This window comes from Pan troglodytes, chromosome 7, assembly GCF_028858775.2.
Source record: "Pan troglodytes isolate AG18354 chromosome 7, NHGRI_mPanTro3-v2.0_pri, whole genome shotgun sequence".
Lineage (NCBI taxonomy): Eukaryota > Metazoa > Chordata > Mammalia > Primates > Hominidae > Pan > Pan troglodytes.
The window spans coordinates 22,515,080-22,540,328 of record NC_072405.2 but is presented as its reverse complement, the minus strand read 5'-3'; the positions used below and the strand labels follow the sequence as shown (position 1 = coordinate 22,540,328).

Below are 25,249 nucleotides of genomic sequence, written 5' to 3'. Positions count from 1 at the left end.
CTCATACAAGCACAATAATTGCTACTTGCAAGGTCTCCTTGTTGCTTAGCATTCATCCATGTTTTTACCATGTTCCTTTAGTAAATAATGTGGTTGCTGTATTAGTCTGGGTTCTCTAGAGAAACAGATCAATAAATAAAGAGATTTATTATAAAGAATTGACTCAAGCAGTTAGGGAGGATGAGAAACCCCAGGATCTGTAGTTAGCCAGTTGGAGACTCAGGAAAGCCTGTGATATCATGCTAAACCAAACATGAAGGCCTGAAAATCAAAAGCGCCAATGGTCTAAGTTCCACTCCTGATCTGAATTCAAAAGCAAGAGAAGACTCATGTCCCAGCTTGAAGACAGTCAGGCAGAGAGAGTGAATTCTCTCGTATTCTGCCTTGTTATTCTATTTAGGTCCAACTACACTGGGGAGGAAGAAAATCTTCCTGAATGGGACTACTGATTCAAATGTTGATCTCATTGAGAAACACTCTCACAGACCTACTCAAAATAATGTTTCACCAAATATTTGGACACCCATCTCCAGTCTAACTGACACAAAACTAACCATCACAGGTACTATAACCGTGTTGTACTTATTTGAGTTTATATCCAATTGTTTATATTTTGTAATTCCATTATTATTTGTAATTATAGAAACATATTTGTCATAAATATTATGTCTCTGGTTTTTCTCATCTGTTTCTATAGAAATTAAGTTACAGCATACATGCACATACAGTCAACTAAATATGTGGCCCTAATGTTTCCAGATATTTAAAACCCCTCATAATCCAAGCAGATTTTAGGAGAAAAAAAAAAGATTTTTTTTCAACTAGTACAAATGTAATTATCATAAATGAAAATATATCTGTGGAAAATAATCTCAAAGGCAATTTTTTCTCTTAAGCTCTCCGTTTCTTTATCCTCCTTCAAGTTAGAGATTTATTGGAAAACATGTCCAACTTATTTGATAAAGATTAATTTCTTATTTAAATATGATGTCCTTTAAAAAGTTTAGAATACAGAGTCTTCTTATTCTTTTTACAGTACCAATTCCCACCAAGATAAAAGAAAACCAGTTTAATAGAGGCTTAGTTCCCTACTTACTTTCTAGTTTTCATCATTCATGATACTCATATAACATGAACTGTGTATCATATACAAATACACATCTGGGATACTCTCTACACACGCACATTATCATCATTAGCGTCGTCATCACCATCATCATGATAGGTAGTTAATAAATTAAGATCATGGTAGCCAATAGTTTCAAAAGTTTCACAAGCTTTTTACATAACTCATCACTTGTTTTTTTTCCAAGCCATAAGCGTGCAATACTACAGAAATGAACTATCATTCTATTAGAAGAGAAGTGGGAAAAATGTTTGTACAGTGCTTGGTTTGAAAAATCTACCAGCTCACCACTGGGTAGTTCCATTCTAGAATTCTAGAAAATTTAATAATTTCCTCGATCCATAAAAATAAGTGATTTAAAATATCTAATTCCATTAAAATTTGATTTCTTTGGACATACAAATTGGCTAAACCATTCATCCGTTGGTGGAAAATTACTGCTTTACCTTAGTCGTTTGCTTTAAATCTGCAGATTGTCTATTTTTCTATATAAAGTAAATTTTCACATATGCTCTACATTTCTTTCTGCTCGCCAAAATAAGTCACAATGTCTAAATTCTACTTAGTCAACATGCAGTCTCTTTGACCTCATCAATTGAGGTCTACCTCAATCATGCTCCCATAGTGAACATACTGATTGGACAGACAGTAGCACTCACAGTCGATAGGGTTGGAACCCTGGGGCTGGTGTGAGGGCAACATTACCCTCAAGAACAACTGAAGAGGCAGCTGGAGTGGAAAAGTGGCAACCCAACCTAGAAGTGCTAAGAGGAGGATATCTCCTAGTTGCTGCAAATGTTGCCTAAGAGGAAAAGAAGAAGCATCTTTTCATCTGACTAAAGCAACAGCAGTGTCTGATTTATGTGGATCTTTGTTACTTTAGGTAGAGATAGTACTATTCCCTTTTAGGATAATGAGTCTAGAAGCATTTGTTTCCTAAGCCCACCCATGGCTAAAGGTGGAGTTGGAGGTTTTTGACTGATACAGGAAGTGATAGATTACCCCAGATTCCCTGTAAATGGACTGTCATGTGTAAAACTGCTCCCTGCAGCATCATTCTGGATACATATTCATCAATACCATCCGTATTATCGGTTGGGAGAAAGAGAGCTTCAGGATGGAGACTACTCTGATTACTGTATAGCTTTAAAGAGGTGGACAGGAGCCAGAAGGACAATGCAAAATCATAGAGCATTCTCAGAAGAGATTCCTAGCAGTGGCCCCCATGACTAGCTAATTCATAACAGTGACTAAACCAAATGGGGAAATTCTCAATAAAAGTATCAGAGTAGAAATGCATAAAGTTGATTGATACATAGATAATATCTCGCTTCTGCATTACTTCACATTCAAGTTAAAATGTGAGTGCAGAATTCGAGGAAGTCAGGTAAACAGCTCTAGATAAGTTTATTTTCATAATAAGCACTTCTTACTTTAAAATAAAAATTTCAATAATTAGATGATTTGCATTCTGAAGGAAATGAATTTCAAATATAAAAATTTTACTTTTTTTTGTTTCTTTGTTTTTTGAGATGGAGTCTCATTCTGTCGCCCAGGCTGGAGTGCAGTGGCGCGATCTCGGCTCACTGCAAGCTCTGCCTCCCGGGTTCATGCCATTCTACTGCCTCAGCCTCCCGAGTAGCTGGGACTACAGGCGCCCGCCACTATGACTGGCTAATTTCTTATTGTATTTTTAGTAGAGATGGAGTTTCACCGTGTTAGCCAGGATGGTCTTGATCTCCTGACCCCGTGATCTGCCCGCCTCGGCCTCCCAAAGTGCTGGGATTACAGGCTTCAGCCACCATGCCCAGCTTTTACTTTTTATTTCTTTTTTTTTTTTCTTATTATACTTTAAGTTTTAGGGTACATGTACACAATGTGCAGGTTAGTTACATATGTATACATGTGCCATGCTGGTGTGCTGCACCCATTAACTCGTCATTTAGCATTAGGTATATCTCCTAATGCTATCCCTCCCCGCTCCCCCCACCCCACAACAGTCCCCAGAGTGTCATGTTCCCTTTCCTGTGTCCATATGTTCTCATTATTCAATTCCCACCTATGAGTGAGAACATGCAGTGATTGGTTTTTTGTCCTTGCGATAGTTTACTGAGAATGATGATTTCCAATTTCATCCGTGTCCCTACAAAGGACATGAACTCATCATTTTTATGGCTGCATAGTATTCCATGGTGTATATGTGCCACATTTTCTTAATCCAGTCTATCATTGTTGGACATTTGGTTTGGTTCCAAGTCTTTGCTATTGTGAATACAGCCACAATAAACATACGTGTGCACGTGTCTTTATAGCAGCATGATTTCTAATCCTTTGGGTATATACCCAGTAATGGGATGGCTGGGTCAAATGGTATTTCTAGTTCTAGATCCCTGAGGAATAGCCACACTGACTTCCACAATGGTTGAACTAGTTTACAATCCCACCAACAGTGTAAAAGTGTACCTATTTCTCCACATCCTCTCCAGCACCTGTTGCTTCCTGACTTTTTAATGATTGCCATTCTAACTGGTGTGAGATGGTATCTCATGGTGGTTTTGATTTGCATTTCTCTGATAGCCAGTGATGGTGAGCATTTTTTCATGTGTGTTTTGGCTGCATAAATGTCTTCTTTTGAGAAGTGTCTGTTCATGTCCTTCACCCACTTTTTGATGGGGTTGTTTGTTTTTTTCTTGTAAATTTGTTTGACTTCATTGTTGATTCTGGATATTAGCCCTTTGTCAGATGAGTAGGTTGCGAAAATTTTCTCCCGTTTTGTGTATTGCCTGTTCACTCTGATGGTAGTTTCTTTTGCTGTGCAGAAGCTCTTTAGTTTAATTAGATCCCATTTGTCAATTTTGGCTTTTGTTGCCATTGCTTTTGGTGTTTTAGACATGAAGTCCTTGCCAATGTCTATGTCCTGAATGGTAATGCCTAGGTTTTCTTCTAGGGTTTTTATGGTTTTAGATCTAACGTTTAAGTCTTTAATCCACCTTGAATGAATTGTTGTCTAAGGTGTAAGGAAGGGATCCAGTTTCAGCTTTCTACATATGGCTAGCCAGTTTTCCCAGCACCATTTATTAAATAGGGAATCCTTTCCCCATTGCTTGTTTTTGTCAGGTTTGTCAAAGATCAGATAGTTGTAGATATGCAGCGTTATTTCTGAGGGCTCTGTTCTGTTCCATTGATCTATATCTCTGTTTTGGTACCAAACCCACAGTCAATATCATACTGAATGGGCAAAAACTGGAAGCATTCCCTTTGAAAACTGCCACAAGACAGGGATGCCCTCTCTCACCACTCAGATTCAACATACTGTTGGAAGTTCTGGCCAGGGCAATTAGGCAGGAGAAGGAAATAAAGGGTATTCAATTAGGAAAAGAGGAAGTCAAATTGTCCCAGTTTGCAGATGACATGATTGTATACCTAGAAAACCCCATTGTCTCAGCCCAAAATCTCCTTAAGCTGATAAGCAACTTCAGCAAAGTCTCAGGATACAAAATCAATGTACAAAAATCACAAGCATTCTTATACACCAATAACAGACAAACAGAGAGCCACATCATGAGTGAACTCCCATTCACAATTGCTTCAAAGAGAATAAAATACCTAGGAATCCAACTTACATGGGACTTGAAGGACCTCTTCAAGGAGAACTACAAACCACTGATCAATGAAATAAAAGAGGATAGAAACAAATGGAAGAACATTCCATGCTCATGGGTAGGAAGAGTCAATATCGTGAAAATGACCATACTGCCCAAGGTAATTTATAGATTCTATGCCATCCCCATCAAGCTACCAATGCCTTTATTCACAGAATTGGAAAAAACTACTTTAAAGTTCATATGGAACCAAAAAAGAGCCCGCATCGCCAAGTCAATTCTAAGCCAAAAGAACAAAGCTGGAGGCATCATGCTACCTGACTTCAAACTGTACTACAAGGCTACAGTAACCAAAACAGCATGGTACTGGTACTTTTTATTTCAAGGAATAAAATAAACACTTGTTTTGCAGCTTCAGTGGGTCAAATATTAAGGAAAGGAATGACATAGCTGCCTTGGGCACAGGGTTGATGAATAACCATTAAATAATAATTTGATATGACTTGTTTCACGGAAATGAATTTTTACCAACCTTGCTCTAGGGAAGAAAAAGAAGAAGAATGAGGAAGAGGAAGAAGGAAGAGAAGGAGGAGGAAGAAGGAAGAGAAGGAGGAGGAAGAAGGAAGAGAAGGAGGAGGAAGAAGGAAGAGGAGGAGGAAGAAGGAAGAGAAGGAGGAGGAAGAAGGAAGAGAAGGAGGAAGAAGGAAGAGGAGGAGGAAGAAGGAAGAAAAGAAGGGGAGTAATGGCTTCCTAAATTTGGTGTGATCTGAACACAAATCCACTTAAACCCATGTAGCCTGGATCTTGTAATGTGCTCAGTTCAGTTCATTCACTCAACATGCATTTATTGAACATAAACTATGTGTCAAGCGTGACACAAACTATACTTTTAAAAGTCTGTATGAGAAAAAGTAATTGACAGCATACTATGTTTTCAGGACAGTTCAGTTAAATGAAGGTTACAAATCACATGAATGATTAAAGCAAAGTAAGTCAAAAAGCCTACAACGAGTACTGTGATAGATGTCAACACTGACTGAGGAACTGAAGGGTGGGAGGTGAATTTTAACTCTGGAGGAGTAGAAAGGCTTCACAGAGGACAGGACTTAGACTTGGACTGGAAAAATGTCTATACTTTTTCCTGATAAAGAGACACGGATAAGAATTTCAGGGCTGGGAAACTGAAGGTGAAAATAAATATAAGTGGTATGTAGTTGACAAACATGGGAAATCTGGCTTACTCTTAAATGACGGAAGTGAGGTGAAGTAGAGATAGAAAAGTAGAATTGGGTCACATTGTGAAGAACCTTACATGTTATGAACATAAATTTGTTTCAAGCTGAGAGTTAGGAATCAATCAGTGTTTTGTTTTCTTTTCATTCAAGTATGCCAATATGTTTTAAAAGTATTTTTAAGTAACACTGGATATGAAAAATCGAGTGGTTGTTGCGATGTTAGTTTTAAATCTGTTAGAGAAGTAGTCATGGAAAAACAGGAAAAGATGCATTCAAGAAATATTTCTGACACAGCTGATTGAATATTTAGGAAGATTAGAGGAACTGAGGATAAGGTAGATTTGTTGGCAAATTCTATATTTCCATCCCTGAGAAGAAAATTTATCTTCTAAACTATACAAACTTCGGTAACAAAATACCAAATTCACATCATCTACACTGAACAAAATAGGTCACTAGTGATGTTCTTTCAGAATACCAAGTAGGGAGATTTGCATAGGCAATACTTTCTAAAATGTGTAGGCAGATGACAGTTTATAACATACCCTCCTCGTTTGGAATCTGAGGAGACAAAATAAGACGAACAAGGTCATGCTACCAAAACCTGGATGATAGCAGCAAAGTAGAGGTCATATCTTACACTTTAAGCTTTATGTGTTTGTGTGTGTGAGTATAAGATGTTTCTTTTAGAGACCAAAATGCTTAAAGAAATTTTAAAGTATGTTTTGTTCAATTCAGTTTCTTATTTTTTTTATATTGGTTTGACATTTCAGAAAATCTAGAATTAGATGAGCCCCAAGAAACACAGTACTTCCTCGTGGTAGACAGGGCATATTTGAAACAAAATTATGGAGTTCCAACATGGCTTGTTACCTTTTTTAGCTGTGTCATTTGAAGGCAGTGACTTAATCTTTTTGTACTACACTTATTTGTGAAACAAGAGTGATGGTATCCAGTATTATTAGTAGTAAAATACTATAGTTAAAATGAGGAATAAATCATAAAAGCACACATTGCCGTCAACAGAGTGAGGCTCTGATGTGTGCATTTTGCATATGTTGTCTCATTTAATCCTTATAACAAGCACATAAATTATGTACTATGACCCCTATTTTACAGATGAAGAGACTGTGATGCAGAAATGTGGAGTAACTTGGAAGTCAGCATTTGGCAGCCTTTGGGCTTGAACTCACATGGTCAGGGTCCCCTGTCTGTCTTACAATCATGTTATTATCTTGACCCTTCGTGGATGGTTTTGTTGTAAGCTTCATAACTGGATGATCTCATATATGTAAAGTATTTAGAGCAGTGTCTGGCACTGATTAAGGGCCAGTAAGTGTTGGTTGCTGTTTGTACCACTGCTATTTCACTACGACTTAATGTAATAGTTAAACTGGAGAGAATGAGCATCAGAAGCTAAATCCTTACCTGAAACACCCATATCTTCTCAACAATATTACTAATGCTTTTTTAAGGAAATATCTGTCACACCAGCCTGTTACTGTTAATATTCTCTGTTTGTATGATTGTTAATTATCTGGTTTATTGTCTGTCTGGCTACCAGATTGGGAACTCCAGAAAATAAAGAAGTCTGTCTCCTTTCTTTCTCTTTTGTATCCAGTGGTTGGCAGAGTGCTGAATATATTACAAGCACTGAGTAAATATTTGTTATAAATAAAGTGAAGGCAATAGAAATAAAAAGAAAAAATCATTTTTCCATTGGTCATATGCATAGCCTATCAGAAACAAATATTAAAATGAGAAGAACATATTTCATTATTTTTATCTAACAGTTAGAAAATTGCAGCCATGCCCTTGGCATGAAGAACATGTGTGTAACAGAATTGTAAGCAGAACCTCTCAGGCCCACTTAACAGTCTCGTTGCCTTTCTCACTGGATCACCTATCTGCTTTGTCTAAAGAGTGACATAAGAAGGCGGATATGTCCTCTAGAGCTAGAGGCAAGTTCAGGTCAGCTTCGGAAAACCACGAGATACCTTATTTCTGTTATAGGAGACTTATTGGCTTGAAGGAAAAATAACTACATCAGAAGATAAAGATTTTCTTTTTCCAAAAAAAAAAGATATTTATGTTAGTATATCATGCTATATATTATATATATTGTTTTATGTAGATGCTATATATTATATATAGGATATATTATTATATATTATTTATATATTTATACTAGCTTATCATGCTATATATAAATATTATATCTTTATAGTAGTATATCATGCTATATATTAACTACTTTCTTACTTTTACATAACTTAAATATCTGATTACTAATCCATGAGAAAATATCACCAAAATAGATTTCTCTCCTTTATCTTCTCAGCAAGAATAAACTATAAGAGAGTACTACTATGTCTATTTAAATATCTTAAACCACATATTCGCTTTCAAATTTTGGAACACACAAGTATAATATAAAGGCTATAAATCAGACAGTGGAATGGAGTAAAATATTAGTATCAGTTATTTTCTCATTTTCTCATACAGAGACCTTTGGAGAAACAAACACAAGAAAAAAGACATAAAACTTAAGGAGCATTCATTTCTTTAGGGAAAACATTTCTTAAATGTCTTTCTTTTTTTGTTGTTAAGAGGTGGTATGTTGGTGCTGATTCTAACCTAAACATATATTTGGGATCAGATTTATGAATTGCTTAGGATTGTATCTCCCTTAAATGACTGAAAGATTTTTCATCATTATACGTATTTTTATCACATACGTGTGTTTTAATTAGTACTGAGTGGATGGTGTGTAAAAAGTCATGTGTTAAACCTCAAATGCATGAGCAATGGGTCTAATCCACAAAGATATGGTATTGATATAAAATACAGAAATGATTATGTGACTTGTGGATGGAAGTGATGATCCTACAGGCATCAAATTTCATTTATCAAAAATGGATACTTGGTTTTGGTTCAGATCACTTGATCACATTATAATAAATAAGTATAGCTTAATACTATATTGATGTTCATAGGAACACAGCATAGAGAATAACTCACTACCTCTGAGAGCTACACGTTTATGGTACTAAGTAAAAAGATTATTGGTGCTATCACAGTGAAATTTTAATCTAGATATAAAATTTTAATTCTGACAAAAAATTAGGAGAATTATATGAAAAGAAGGGAAGAGCGCTAGAGACAGAACTTCAACAAATTCTCTGCGGTTAGAGTAAAAGGAGATTGCTGTGTTGCAAACAAAGATGCGGAATGATAAAACTTTTAAACTTTCAGTTCTTTTTTTTTTTTTTTGACACAGAGTTTCACTCTATCACTCAGGCTGGAGTGCAGTGGTGCAATCTGGGCTCACTGAATCCTCCACCTCCCAGCTTCAAGTGATTCTCCTGCCTCAGCCTCCCAAGTAGCTGGGATTACAAGAGCCCACCACCATGCCTGGCTAATTTTTCGTATTTTTAGTAGAGATGGGGTTTTGCCATGTTGGCCAGGCTGGTTTCAAACTCCTGGCCTCAGGTGATCCTCCCACCTCAGCCTTCCAAACTGCCGAGATTGCAGGTGTCAGCCACCACGCCCGGACTAAACTTTCAATTCTAACAAGTCTATTTCTCTTTTAAATTAAGTAAACTATCCATTGCCTTCTCAACCTAATTATTCCATTTTAACATGTGTAATAAGGCAATAATTCTTATAATATACTTACGTAGTCTATAAATTATATATACAAATGCTTATGCTGTTTTACTCTATTGTTCACATAAGAAGCTTATGTTTAATATGTCTAGTAACTCAAATAAAAACATATAGTGTCATATATTTTAAAACTCTAAACCAAACTCATGTATGCTATGTCATACAAATATTGAGAGATCTCAATGCAAATCAAAACCACTATGAGATATCATCTCACACCAGTTAGAAAGGCAATCATTAAAAAGTCAGGAAACAACAGGTGCTGGAGAGGATGTGGAGAAATAGGAACACTTTTACACTGTTGGTGGGACTGTAAACTAGTTCAACCCTTGTGGAAGTCAGTGTGGCGATTCCTCAGGGCTCTAGAACTAGAAATACCATTTGACCCAGCCATCCCATTACTGGGTATATACCCAAATGACTATAAATCATGCTGCTATAAAGACACATGCACAAATATGTTTATTGCGGCATTATTCACAATAGCAAAGACTTGGAACCAACCCAAATGTCCAACAATGATAGACTGGATTAAGAAAATGTGGCACATATACACCATGGAATACTATGCAACCATAAAAAAGGATGAGTTCATGTCCTTTGTAGGGACATGGATGAAATTGGAAACCATCATTCTCAGTAAACTATCGCAAGAACAAAAAACCAAACACCGCATATTCTCACTCATAGGTGGGAATTGAACAATGAGATCACATGGACACAGGAAGGGGAATATCATACTCTGGGGACTGTGGTGGGGAGTGGGGAGGGGGGAGGGATAGCATTGGGAGATATACCTAATGCTAGATGATGAGTTAGTGGGTGCAGCGCACCAGCATGGCACATGTATACATATGTAACTAACCTGCACAATGTGGACATGTACCCTAAAACTTAAAGTATAATTAAAAAAATAAATAAATAAATAAATAAAAAATAAAAAATAAAAAAACAAATATTGAGAGAAAGTGAACATAATTTTGACCTATAGTTTTTTCACAATTTTTTGAACTGCAAGATGTTTCATAGACTTTTCGTGTTTCTTACATTCAAATATTCAAATGTGTTTAATTCAAAGCTCTTTTTTAACATACTTACATTGAATTTTGCCAAGATTGAATAGAATTTGTGTGTGTGTGTGTGTGTTCATGTATGAACCATCATCTTTATGTCATTATCAAGAGACAGTAGTATTCTTACTGGGTATAAGATAGCTGTTTGCAAACAATCTTTAGTCCATGAACTATACTTTAAACAGAATTTGGATATATCACTTGATTAGGATGATGTAATTAATTTTAAATATTTTAGATCTTTTAGGAGATAAATGTCTGTAGATAGTTACACCTATGGAAAAAAAACTAGACTTTTTTTCTTTTAAATCTGTCGAAATAAAAATTTTATATGAATTTATATATATATATATACATATATATCTCCAAATCACAAATTCCAAATCCTAATATTGAGAGTTTTAATATAGCTTACATATGAAAGCACTTGTATATTGACATTGACATAGACGTGACATACTGCCTAGATGGTAAGGATGATATTGGAGGAGATTTTCATAGTATTTCAGCATCCACAATGCAAGCACCAAGAGGGCAAGTTTTATTCTATTTTTTGATCACCGAAATGTCCCCCCCTCTAGAACACTATATTGTACATAATGAGTATGCAATGAATATTTATTGAATAAATTAATAGAGATTTGTAAATGATCACCCTACTTAGGTTTTAGATCATTAAAATGAGAATGTAGGGATTTGGATGTTACTTGTCTGAGGAAGGTATGACAGAAGCCTAATATGTGAGCTGTTAAGGCAGTGTTATTGTCCTTCAATAAACTATTTTACTGTTAAATGCTAAATTACTGATAAAAGTCAACATGTTACCAGAGTTTTATGTCCTAAAGGAGAATTTACAAAAATCAGATATTCTATATACTTCCTTGTGAAATCCTTGTATGATTTACAGAGCATTTCCATGAGATTGAAAAATGAGGTACTATAGAATCAATTTTACTCTGAAGATTTTTTTTTCTACTCAGTCAACACTTCATAAATTATTTCCTTCAGCAGCATGCTTAGTAATAGTGACGTAACTGCATAGACACAGCTGTCATGGTTCCTGTCCCTGGATCTTTCCTTTTGTGACAAAATTAAATGAGCAAACAAAAAAATCCCAGATAGACACGTAAAATTAAATTACTTTGTGATAAGTGCTTTAAACAAACTAAATGGACATTGGGAATTTGAGGATTGAAAGACTCTGTAGTTACACTGATTAGATGAGCCAATTTTGAGAAGGTGGCATTTAAACTGAGATCTGAAAGTTGCAACTTAAACTTAAAAAGGGACTTTTGCCATTGGGATAGCGTCTGGAATATCTGCACAGGCGGGCATAGAGGACACTGGGAGAGAAAAAGGAAAAGGGTTACTACATCGTTGATGTGCAGCAATCAGTAGGGTTGGAAATGCTTGCATGTGATAGTTTGTACCCACTTATGAAAATGAAATATTCTGTCAAGTAATTATTATGAGGCTCTCAGTTTTGTACATTGTCCTCCAATGATTGGGACGTTAAATTAACTGTCTAATATAGAGCAAACAAATTAAATTTTTGAGAATATCCAAACAGATGCAGTATAATTTTTTGTAAATTTGACTATATTTCTATTTTCTATTTGATTTATTTATTTTATACATGTTTCCCAGGATAGTCCGCTGGTCTTACAGTCTGACAGGAATGTCACAGTGAATGCAAGAAATCACATGGGGCAGTTAACCGGACAGCTGACCATAGGTGAGTGTTTTGGGGTAAAGATCGCTCCTGCTGTGCTTGGTTTTTTTGTTGTTGTTTTTGGTTTTTGGTTCTTGTTGTTGTTGTTGTTGTTGTTTTTGTTTTTTTGAGACAGAGTCTCACTCTGTCACCAGGCTGGAGTGCACTTTGGGAGGCTGAGGCGGGCAGATCACGAGGTCAAGCGATCGAGGTCATCTGGCCTACTGTGCTTGTTTTAATTGAGAAAAGTGGAAGTATGTTATTTCCCTGATATATAACTCAACATTCCATTACAGCCCAATTTTCTTGCACATGATTTGACGTGTCATAGGCTAGTCATGTTTCCTCTATTTAGTAGTTATTACTCTTGCCAATGTATTATTTTGAGATTGAATTACATTTATTTTGCTGGTCATTACTCTTGAATTATGAAATGCACCATTTTTCTAAGAAATATTTTCATAGCATATGTTAAATTATAATAAATAAACTTAAGGAAACATGAGATAACATCGTTAGGTCTGTGTATCCCTTTTCTAGGGGAAATATTTTCTAATAAATTGTATCTGCTTATATAAATTAGAAATTGCATGAGTATAATAAATATTAACATTTATCAATTACTTCCATATTTGATTTTGAAATTATATTTTAAGATTTATAGGCTTTATGTGTTGTTAATATAAATTAATGGTGAAGTATTAATTTTTTTCCCATAGCAAATAAATATTTTAATTTGGAGGTTTATATCAAAATACAAGATGTGATTCCTTGACTCAATTTTTATAAGAAGGCAAATAAGAAGTAATTTGTAATTTAAAGTTTTGATATGCATGTAGATTCTGAATTATTTTTGTAACACTGTATTGGTTCTGCAGAGAAATTACTTACCATAAACATTACATATCTGTTTATCTGTATCTAGCTATACTTACATACACATATATATATAGAGAGAGAGAGAATGAGAAAGAGAGAAAGAGAAAAGTAAATTACAATTTTGAGGACTGAGGTATTCTTATTTTAATGAGAAATTAATCATCTTTAAATGCAAATGTATATTTCCAATATTTCTAATTAAATTATGCAAAAATAATACATTTGAAATATGAGCTTTAGAAACATGAATTTTGATTCTGTGTGCTTAATTTGTAGGTGTTTTTTTAAATATTTGTTTTGATGAAACCAAAAAGGAAACATTTTAGCATATATGAATTTTCTAAAAATATAGTTTTATTTGTAAAATTGCTTTGCTTTACATCATAAAAGTTTGTCATTACATATCTATTAATTGCTACAACTGGATAATATTTTGTGATAATTAGAGATATAGCAGTTATAGAGGGGTGCTATTAGCAAATGGATTCAAGATTAAATAAAAGAGATATGTGTATGGATATAGAACTGATTCAGAAGCAAGAACCATCCACTTAAATATTCATGCTGTTTCATTCCTGTTATGTTGGAACTGCAGAAACTATAGGCCTATGGAAACAGGCCTAACCTTAGTAGATTTTCCATGTCCTAATTTTCTTAAAGTTGAGAACTCTTCAGCCAGATAGAACTTCCTTTTGCATTCAGTCCTTGATATAAAAAGAAGTTCTTAGTAGAAATGTCAAAATGTAGATTAAGGGTCAGGCACAGGAGCTCATGCCTGTAATCCCAGCGCTTTGGGAGGCCAAGGCGGGCGGATGATGAGGTCAAGAAATCGAGATCATCCTGTCCAACATGGTGAAACCCCATCTCTACTAAAAATACAAAAATTAGTTGGGCATGGTGGTGTGTGCCTGTAATCCCAGCTACTCAGGAGGCTGAGGCAGGAGAATCACTCGAACCCAGGAGGCGCAGGTTGCAGTGAGCCGAGATTGGGCCACTGCACTCCAGCCTGGGCAATAGAGTGAGACTCTGTCTCAAAAAAACGTAAATTAAGTGCACCAAGAATATATACCCATGCCCACTGTCAGACACAATAGCTACTTAATGCCCGTCTATAGAGCAAAGCAATCATTTGATTACTTGAAGTGCAAATACTGTTTGCATTTCACTGCATGCTTTCCTGCAGGAAGTAAAGAATTTAGTGTGCTAGTATTTTCAGTTACCTTTCCAAACTGATTTTAATGTTATATTGGCATTTGCCAAATGAGAGAAAATAGCAAGAGGAGGACGGAGAAAGAAAAAAATGTTAAGCTGAGTTTTAAATGCAGCAAATTATTAAGTTAATGACACAGCAGCTTATTGTGCAGAGAAATGCACTTATTCTACTGAGGCTTACACTTAAAAACTATTTAATATCCTGGTCCTTTGAGTGTATTTTTGATGACTTATGTATTTTTGCTGGTTTGCATATTTTAGTGAACATAGAACAAAAGAAGACTAGGGCTGTGTGAAAGGAGATAATGTATTCATATTTGAAACAAAGCCACAGGGAGCTATTTAGTAGTTGGTTGGGTGCCAATAAAATAGTTAATCTTTTGGACACTCCGTTTTCTCCTCTCTAAAATGGGGATAATGACACATTTTGAATGCTGTTATAAGAAGTATGGTGTTGTCAGTGTCTACAAATGGTAGGGAATTGTATATTGAATCTATTATTGTGATGATGGTGAGTGTAATTATTGGTATCACTTAAGTTACAAATACAGTGATATTATGGGAGAAATCTCATGATGCTTTTCTATTCAGTGTATCTGTGTGATATTAGATAAGGTTGAATTATGGTACTGTTGAGAGATACGTTACAAAACACAACACAGAAAGTGTATCCCTTGTTCAGAAACTCTTCAATTATGTAAGAATAAATTTACCTTTATGTAGAGTTTGAAGACATACTTGAATGAATCAAGCAATGTAGAAAAGTAAAATTTAATTCTAAAGATTCTAATTTTAATTGTGTATACATAAAGTAGCTGTTCTAAACCTCCTTGTCCATTTCTTTTCTTATTCTTTCAGTTTTTATGTGTATGGCCTTGATTATAGTACAGTCATGATACTATTTTAGCAATATTAAAAAAATTAGCACACAAACTGAATAGTTAGGGAAAAGAATTTCAGTTACTCTTCATTTTCTAAGTAAAACAATTCTATTGTCTACAAATAGAATGCATCGATTTCTGTTAGACAGGTATAGTCAATTCTAAAAATATAACAATTTGAGTATTTTTCCATATTTTATTCTCATTGTACCACTTTTCCTCAAAAATATATGTAAGTAGTTTCAGCAAAGCGAATATCCATTCCTCTTGTACCCCACCTTTTTCTTTCTCTATAAGCCTAGCTTCCTACTAATTCCACTCACAGGGATATATGTAGTCCAGTGATTAGGCCATCCCATGTACTAATTGTAATCCTGACTCACTGATATAATTTTAAATCAAATTATTTCTAGTACAATAAATGCAAAAGAGAAATATTTTGTATGTTTCTGGCTCAAGCCTAACAAAAACTAAATCTAAATATTTGAAAACTTTAGGTAGAAAAATCAATTTGACAAATATTTTCTGTGAATTGATGAAGTTCCAGGCTTTATGAATTTGACCAAATAATATCCAATTTCCCCCACTAAGTCTAGGATTCTAATTTTCTTGACCTTCATAACATTGGAGGAGATTGATGAACTCAAGATTTCTTCCTCCAAATTTCTCTTCTTAGAATAAAGCTGAAAGAGAGGAATGAGATTGTTGTTGAGAAGTGGTTAAAGAAAGTACAACATCCCAAGAGGTCAGAATCCTTGAAGAAAATGCAAGAACTTTCTTAAACGAGTCTCAGAACCATTCTCCAGGTCAAAATTTTCTATTATTTAATCTATAATTATTATGTTTTTTAGCAGAATATTATTTTTCTTTTATAGGTGAAAAAAGTGTTTGACTTTAGGTGTGTTATATATTCATATATGTTGATAACATGATGATATTTTCCATGACTTTCTATCAAAAAAGTGGGTAAAGGATGTAAATTATGCACCATCTTTGTGAAATTTGTTTTATTATCTCAGGAAAGATATATATAGAATATATATATATCTATATTTTATATAGAATAAAAATCTTTATGGTGGTATAAATAAAATATTATGCAGTTTTTATACAGACTTTGTTTACAACACTACTAATAATAATTCTGTAGTAATTTGGTTCACTGAAAATGTAATACTGTTTCCCACGATATCATGAGGATAATTATATTTTATTTATCAATAACATTACATTGATATTTAACATACTATTTTTAAACTACATTTATAAGTAGTTTCCAAAGTAAAGGTTGATTTCAGTAAAATAATTTCTCCTTTAAAAAACTTAGCCAGCATGGCTGTTATTAAGCTATATATTGCTTTTTCTTATATTACAAAATATCTTTTATTTTTGATAAAGTAATGGCTAAAAACTAATATTTTATTTTCCTTTCTCATGTGCCTTATGCTGTCAGTCTATAGCTGAAGGATAAAAATGAAAGGAGGATAAATTCAGAAACTGGAAAAAGAATAATCTTAACTGGTAGAGCTAGCTTTGTGTTTTGTGTTTTGTTTGTTTATTTGTTCGTTTTGTTAGCGTTCCTCATTTAAATTCTAGTCCCAATGACTTTTGAGATACTTATTATGGCTACTTATGGGGCCCTATGTCATAAACAAGAAGAAGTTCCACAATCCCACATCTATATTGTTATCCCAGTAAAACATTAAGGTGAATTGGGTATTAAAAAACTGAATGTCATTCTTCTGAAATTTTAGTTTTAGAGTGTGCTTAAAACCACAGTCTTATGCTTTAAATAGGATCTCGTATTTCATCATAGGTATCCTTGTTTAATGCTCAATACATTTGGAAGAATGAATTCTGAATGAATTAACACCTAGGAAAGCCTTGCTGTTATTGTCAGAATCATTTACTTGTCTTTGATATTCTGCTAAATGACCAGTTAATGGGTGCAGCACACCAGCATGGCACATGTATACATAGGTAACTAACCTGCACATTGTGCACTTCTACCCTAAAACTTAAAGTATAATAATAATAAAATAAAAAAAAATAAAATCAGTGGCATAACCAAATTGTATAAAAATCTTAATTATAATCTTTAATTTCTCATTTTCTGTTTTCCTCAGTAATTCTTGAAACTTAGGCCTTAAATAAGCCTGACTATATGTTAATAAGGAAGAATGTCATTTGCAAGCAATTAAACAAAGTGATATTTGTATTTATTATGAGTTTCCTTTTTCGTATTTTACACTTTGAGCAATTAACATCACTTAACAATAGAAACTGTTGTAAACAGCTTCTGTAGCAGAGTTGACTGGTTTCTTCAGAGATCGCAGGTGCTTGCTTTCTTTGTCCAAGAAGGTTTATGAAGTCAGGAAGTAGAGATAATGATAGTCAGATGGGCCACAATAAAGGTTTCAAGATACTTCATTTGCACTTCTCAGAGTGTGTCAATCAGCTAAACACTTAAAAATTGAAATTAAATATATATGTATATATATATATATGACGAAAGAAGATTTGTTTGATTAGAAAATTAGTCATTAGGATTCTGAAAGTAAATAATTTTGAAAATTTGTTTTCCTGTATTTTTGAGTCAATATCTATTAATAGCATCCATGTTATGAAATAACTTCCTTTTTAAAACTATATAAGTTTATAAAAAGATACACATATATCTAAAGTTTCTATTAGTAAATGTTTACTCATAACAAGGCATCTCTATCTTATAGAGTAATTAAACTACAGTGATGTTCCTGGTAATAAAGGTGTAAAAGGAAATGTAACCAAATGATCCCACTATACTTTAAAAGAACGCATTTGATCTTATGAGAAACAAACACATTTTTCTCACATGTGCTGAATAAAATGTACATTTTGTTTAATAGGGAGAAATCTGGATGATATGCCCTATTTTTAGCAACTCTACATTAAAAGAAGCATTGAGCCTAGTAATCCTCTGACAACGTGCTTTAAAGAATGCTGGATTCATAACAAAAAGGGTAGTTACGTAAAATAATTGTGGATGGGAGACAAATGAACAGAGCATGTTTATTGGTCCAGCTCAATTCAGAAAAAAAAAAATCTAGACTTAACTGCAAGACATGGTGTGTGTGTGTCTTTTAAATACACTTTAAATTATGTATAATTGGACCTGTGTTTGCCATTGGTCAATTGAGGTGAGATCTCAAAACATTAGTGACTGTGGCTGGACCTGTTCGTTTCTGAAATAACATGACCTGATGATGAAATTGATATTGATGAAATTCCTTAAACAAGGCTGAAGACCTTCCCTAAGACTCTTAACTGGGCCAATGCCCCTCTGCCCACCTCCAACATTCAAGACAGACACACTCTCTCTCTCTGTCTCTCTCTCTCTCTCTGTGTCTCTCTCTCTCTCTTTCCCCCTCTCTCTCCCCACTACACACACACACACTTGCCCAAAGAATCAAAGCAAGGAAAGTACTAGGAAGCAAAGTCAGAGTCAGGACACCTTTTAGAAAAAAGATTTCCCAGTCCATACACATAGACTGATTAAAACCTCAGCATTTTAATTCATGCAACATGCTCCAACATAATTTGAGTCTGGATATATTTTTTAAAGTAGTTTCTATTCATTTACCACGATGAAATAAAATCTCAGTAATGTATGCAATTTGTACAACCACGTATGTTTAAGGGAAACTATATTCCTTTACTTTTTAACCAGTAGATACTCTTTCATGTTTCACAAATTTAAGTTATTCCAAAATTGCACCATATCAAACACAAAACATGTTTACTAGAAAGGCACTTTGATTATTAAGAGATGTTTGAGTAACCACCCCTCCCCCCCACCAAAAAAAAAGAAGGAAAGAAGACAAGAATGTATGTTCAATTAAAATTATTAAAACATGTAGGAATATATAGATTTTCACTAATAATATTATGGGGACAATCATATGATGTACACAATATGTAAAAATGTCATGGAGAGTATTTTCATGTGGAAATCATGATATCTTCAGAAACTATTTCTAGGAAGGACATAAACTTCACCAATTAATAGCATGGATTTTGGAGACTGCTAAATCCCAGATCTGTCAACTGCCCGCTATGTGACCTTATGTACATTACTCCAGGCATCCGTTCCAGGTTTCTGTGGGGATAATATGAGTACTCGCCTCATATAGTAGATGTGAAAATTAAATATGTTAATATATAGTAAGGTATTGGAATGCTTCCTGGAGCATAGTATGCATTATGTATAAGTTAGTGATTGTGATTTTTTTGTTCACACTGCATGTGTACTACTCTATACACATGACCTAGTCTCTGGGATTTAGTTGCCTTGTGTATGAAATGAGTCTATTTTGCTAGATTGTCTCCATGACTCTTTTCTGTTCCAAGTCTAAATAATGAAAAACTACTTTTTACCTTTGGAGAAGGGAGTCAGCTCATGAATCTACTGGTCCTTACGTTGCTCAATATTCAATTATCCTGACAAAATGCCATCTGATTTGATGTTTTGACATCTTAGCCATAGAGCATAGGCACGTATTTTGTGCAAAAATTTAAAATGGAGAAGGTAAATGAGCACAACTAAATCAACATCCTAGCTATGCTTTTACTCTTTCATCAAGTTATGGCATATAAAATGTTTTATTTTTCAATGAAATTTAATCCACAAAACAGTTTAAGTCCAATCAGCTTATTTTTGTTAGTGCTAAGCATAAACATGTTTTTTGTTCCTAAATGAATGGAGAAAAAATGTAGATGAGGGTTTCATAATAAATATTTAAAGACCCTGAAAATGACATGCAATCTTGCGTTAAAGCAATTACAGTGAACACCTGGGAATCATTTAATTGACTGCAGATGGTATAGGAGGTATAAAAAGTAGGTTATGGATTATTCTCAGGTTCCAAATTTATGTTTTTTATTATTGACTCTTTTTTTTTAACTTAGAGAATGTTGTAATAGTCTGGGATAATTTAATAAGAATGAATGTTTGATGTAAAGTGAGTTGTGCAAATCTTGAAGGATAGATTAACAAAACACTTAGGTTTAATACTACATATACATTTCAAATGATTAAATGCATTGTTGATTTTGAGTTCATTATTAATTAGTTAATTCATGTTAATAAATTTATAATTAATTAATCCATTTGAGGAAATTGTAAGTTGAAGTAGATGCCTGTGATATCAGGAGAAGGATGTCACGCTTTAGAAATTAGAGCTCTCAGTCTTTGTAACTCAGGTTTAATGAGAATTATGTCTGAAGGAAAGACACTAGTGATCATGTTTTGAAAAGTTGTATCAAAGGAGTATTTATATTATTTTTTAAACATCCTAAATCATTATACCAATGCCTCAGAGATGCTCATTGTTTGTGTCCTACAAACAGAAATAGGGACTGGCTCAAATATTTAATTAAATTCACAATTATTTGTACAGATAGAAGTGCAGAATCAGGGAATACTACAGATTTTCCTTCCTGGAGGACCTAGACTAAAAGCTGAAAGAGACGGTTTGGCTGGTCATCTTCAACCTTTGCTGGCTTGCTCCTTCTCTTTGCAAGTACCCCATGCCCTTGTTTAACATCAATCACTGCAGTTCTACAAAGCCAGCTCCACTTAACAGTGCTCTGTGCTGTGGTCCTAAAGACCATTCTTGCATGGCATTGGCCTCTACTTCTCAAGACCAAGGGTAGCTAATCTGGTAAAATCATTCATGCCTACATGTCAATGAATACTATATCTTTGAAATTTTTCCTTTTCCAGACAAAATATACATATTTGAAAATATGGCCTTTGGTAACAGTATCTTTAGTTGTTAAAGTAATTCTAGTCTCGAGGGTATATAAACGAGGGTGATAGCATAAAGTGACAAACTGTGCCTCTTTTAAGACATATTGTAAAGGTGTCCCACTCCTTTATTTTAGCACTACTTAGGCCGCCCCCATCTCCTTATATATTAATGAAAAAGATAATACAAGTTTATTTCAATAAATATAATGCACAGACTAATTATTTCTTAAGTGCACAATACTGCAGAAATCACTAAGCAAATGAATAAACATTTTATTAATTTGGTAATTATATAAGTTTATTCAAAATGTGAGTATATCTCTAGTGTTTGAATTATAATATTAAAGTAATTGTGATAAAATAGAAATGATATATTACAGAGCCAGTTAAAGAATAAAAGTAAAATAAGTTAAACAAAGTAACAAAAGAGTGGTTTTAAATTTTCTCCTTTAGATATTTAATTAGACCTTATGACTACATAACTTATCTGAAATTAATGAGTCTATAGCTTATATACTTAACCAAATGTTGTTTTTAATGAGGCTTCCTTCGTGGGACCTCAGAATTGCAGGTGCATTGGAGTTCCATATATAATTGTCTTATGGAACATGCAGTTTTGTGTTTGCCTTGATAAGAAACATGTCTTTGGAAATTTGGTTAATGGGGCATAATGTTCACAAATGTAAGGTTATGGGAATAATTATCTGAAAACATCTGGAGGCAGGAAGCTAAATAAAATTTAGGAGTCCATATGTACACAGAAGGTCATTCACTTCAGTATTAGGGTTCCTAAATGAGGTGGCACCCAAGCCCAGATGACTGCACAACAATACTAATTGCCTGGTCATGGGGTAGAGAGAGAGAGAAGCTAGGGGGAAACCATTACTTATGATCTAGGTCTGTTAACTACAGTTGCGTTTTTGTCCTGACTTTCACTTTAGATTTTGTGTGTATTCTTGTATTTAGTTTTGGGAAAATTCCAAGTCAGATAATGCATATACCAGAAAAATAAACCGTAGTGGGAATAGAAAATTGAGCAAAGGAAGAGGAGAAAATGAACCCCAGCTATTCTACTGTTTCCAAGTATTTATTAGACTCCTGACAATATATATTTCATAATGAGGAAACAGTATTACCCAAATCTCTTCAGATTTCTTAAGATTGTTATGAATCCCTTAATCAGCATTCTTTGGTCAAAATATTTAATCAGTTCTGAATTCATTTGCAACCTGTGTTTCCAATATTATTTCTAGATATTTTATAATACATTTGCCTGTAGTTAAGAATTTTTAATACTATATGATCCCTCTATGTTTTGATCCAATAATCCTATGGAAAAAATGAAAAATCTCATTTTGTCATGGCTTATTTTGATTCTGAGGTCGCATATTAGCTGTTTTGTTTTCAACATGCTCACAAACCCATCAGTCTATTGTTTAATATCTTTCCTTCCTTTACCCTTCCCAAAGGAATTAGAACATGTTAATAATTCATAAATTTTGGAGATCACCTTTTCTCATGTCATAGTTAGAATAAAGAAAACTGTTTGCATTCTTACATTGCTTTTGCCATACTTCATTTTTCTACAAAGATTATTGAACGTAATTCAGAGACCAGCCTGCCACTCCAGGGAGGCAGGCATTGCAGACTAAGAAAATGTGCTTTCTTTCCTCATATCTCTTCCAGAGGTCCTCATGATTCCACCTCCTTATTCTTCTCAGTTGCGGGCTCATTGCTCACCTAACCTGTGAGCTACTAATTGAATCAGTAAATCTATCAGCTACCTAAAGCACACTAGAGTATTATAGGTAAATGTATCTGGGGAAGAAAGCCTTCAATATTACACATTAAGAAATTGACCATACATGTTTTCACATTTCAGGCTTTGAGAAATCATAAGTCATAAGTATAGTGACTAAAATAAAAGATGCAGACAATACTGTGTTAGATTGGATACAAAGCTACTGGAACTTTTATACTCCTGCTGCTAGGAATGCAAAACATTACACCTTTCTAAAAACACAGTTTCCCTGTTCCTATCAAGTTAAACAGGCAACTACCATATGGTCCAATAATCTCACTCCTAGGTGATTGCCCAAGTTAAATAAAAACATGTTTACACCATAAAGTTCCTATAGATGTTCACAGCAGCTCTATCCACAATTGCCCACAACAGGAGTCAACTCAAATATCCTTCAGCAAGAGAATGGATGAATACACTGTGGTATGTTAACACAGTGGAATGGTATTCAACAATTTTTTTAAAAAGCTATTGACATTCTGTTAGGTAAAATAAGTCAGTCTGGCAGTTTATATACTGTATGATGGCATTTATATGACATTCTTAAAAGGACAAAACTATGGTAAAACCAGATTCATGCGTAGTTCACAGGGATGGTATGGGGGAGGGTTTAGGTACAAAGCGATAGCACAAGAGAGTTTTTTGAGGGTGATGAACCTGTCCTATATTTTGACTGTAGTAATGATTACACAGTCATCTGCATGTGTTAGGATTCATAGAAGTATACACCGAAAATTGACTCTATAGTAACTTGAGATACTTTTTAAGTTTTTCCCAAATTTACATGATATCTGTCTTTTTTTTATATATAACTTAACATTCTGAACACTAACATTTTCTTCATGCAACTATGTAAGGAAATACTGCACTTCAGGTCCAGTGGGGAATTTATCCTGTATGCCTGGGTTTTTATAACCCTGCTTGACACATGGTAGCCCACCAAATAAGTGTGGAATAAGTGATTAGAATATCACTTATACCATCGTCCTTTTCAAAATATACCTTATGATTGCATAGATTTTGTCAAATAAATTGTGGAAACTTTTGATAAGGTCTATGATACGTGTGTAACTTTATTTCTTTCAGAGGTATCATAAAATGTATAATAAATGCTTGTCGGTCACAAAGATTCTCATTATTGAAATAACTCAAGCCTTCTTATTGATTTAAAGCAAGTTTAGACCAGTCTCATTTCATTTTCAATCTTAAGGCTGATAAAATTATTTCCAAATAATTTCCAGTTGAGGTAGCCATCATTGCTGTTGGCTTCGTCTGTTTTTATGTCACCTATATCTGTTATCTGACTAAGTTGTGTTATGTGCTCATTATACATACAATGAGCATTTATTATACATGCTCCTTTAGCATATCACATATATGTGGATAACACCCAAATCTACCCCTCTGACTTTTTCTCTCTTTTTCTTCTAGCATAAAACCCAATGAACCAATTAGTATTATTATTTTTGGCTATGACTACACCTGACTATCATGTTGATTTCTAATTCAACATTAATCTTTTACTGGGTATTTTAAAAACACTAAGTGGTCATTTATCTCAGCCTCAATTTTTAGTATTAAAAGATAGTGGTACCTAAGTGTATTTTCAACACTAATATTTCATATTTGCTGAGAGTTTTTTTAAGCTTAACAAAGTAATCAGCTTACCTTCAAAACCCAGCTTTTCTTTTTTATATTCTCACACATAAACAGCAGATCATTTAGAATAGCCCATAAGTTTTTGGGGGTACAACATTAAATAGGTCACCTCTGCTATGAGTAACCTTCTTAAAGCACAATAAAAATAGAAATTATCTATCATCTTCATTGGTTAAAATCACATTATCACATTGATAAGAGGAAAGAGATGAATGCAAGTAACGTAAAACTACTACAAACTACATATACTCCATTGAATAAATTTATGATTCTTAGGAATAAGTAGCTTTAAAAGAGAATGCATTTAGAATGTAAAAAGAAGATATGTGGCAAAGCTGATTTAGTGTCAAACAGAAGTTCACAGGGTTACTGGCTGCACGTAGAAAATGATGAACACCAAATATGCCTTTGCAAAATAAACCAAAGGAATTTCTTTATGTAGAGAATATTTAGTGGCTTGAGGAAAACGTTGGTAGGGTCACAGTATAAGTAACAAGAGCAAGTAGTTTTGAAATAGAATTTGATAAGTGTTTCTAAGAAAGAATATTAGGTGGTGTTACAAGTAATTTAATGATGAATATGATCTTAAATGGACCTGCTGGCCTCCTTC

The 25,249-nt window shown here is 34.1% G+C and overlaps 1 protein-coding gene across 1 annotated transcript in view; it reads left to right on the top strand.

Moving 5' to 3' along the window:
• Positions 1–25,249, top strand: part of SGCZ (sarcoglycan zeta) — a 1,171,086-nt gene that overhangs the window by 1,008,925 nt on the left and 136,912 nt on the right. The window contains exon 4 of the mRNA XM_054656572.2: positions 12,353–12,440. Coding sequence (XP_054512547.2) covers positions 12,353–12,440 — 88 coding nt within the window. The remainder of the gene's footprint in view (positions 1–12,352; positions 12,441–25,249) is intronic.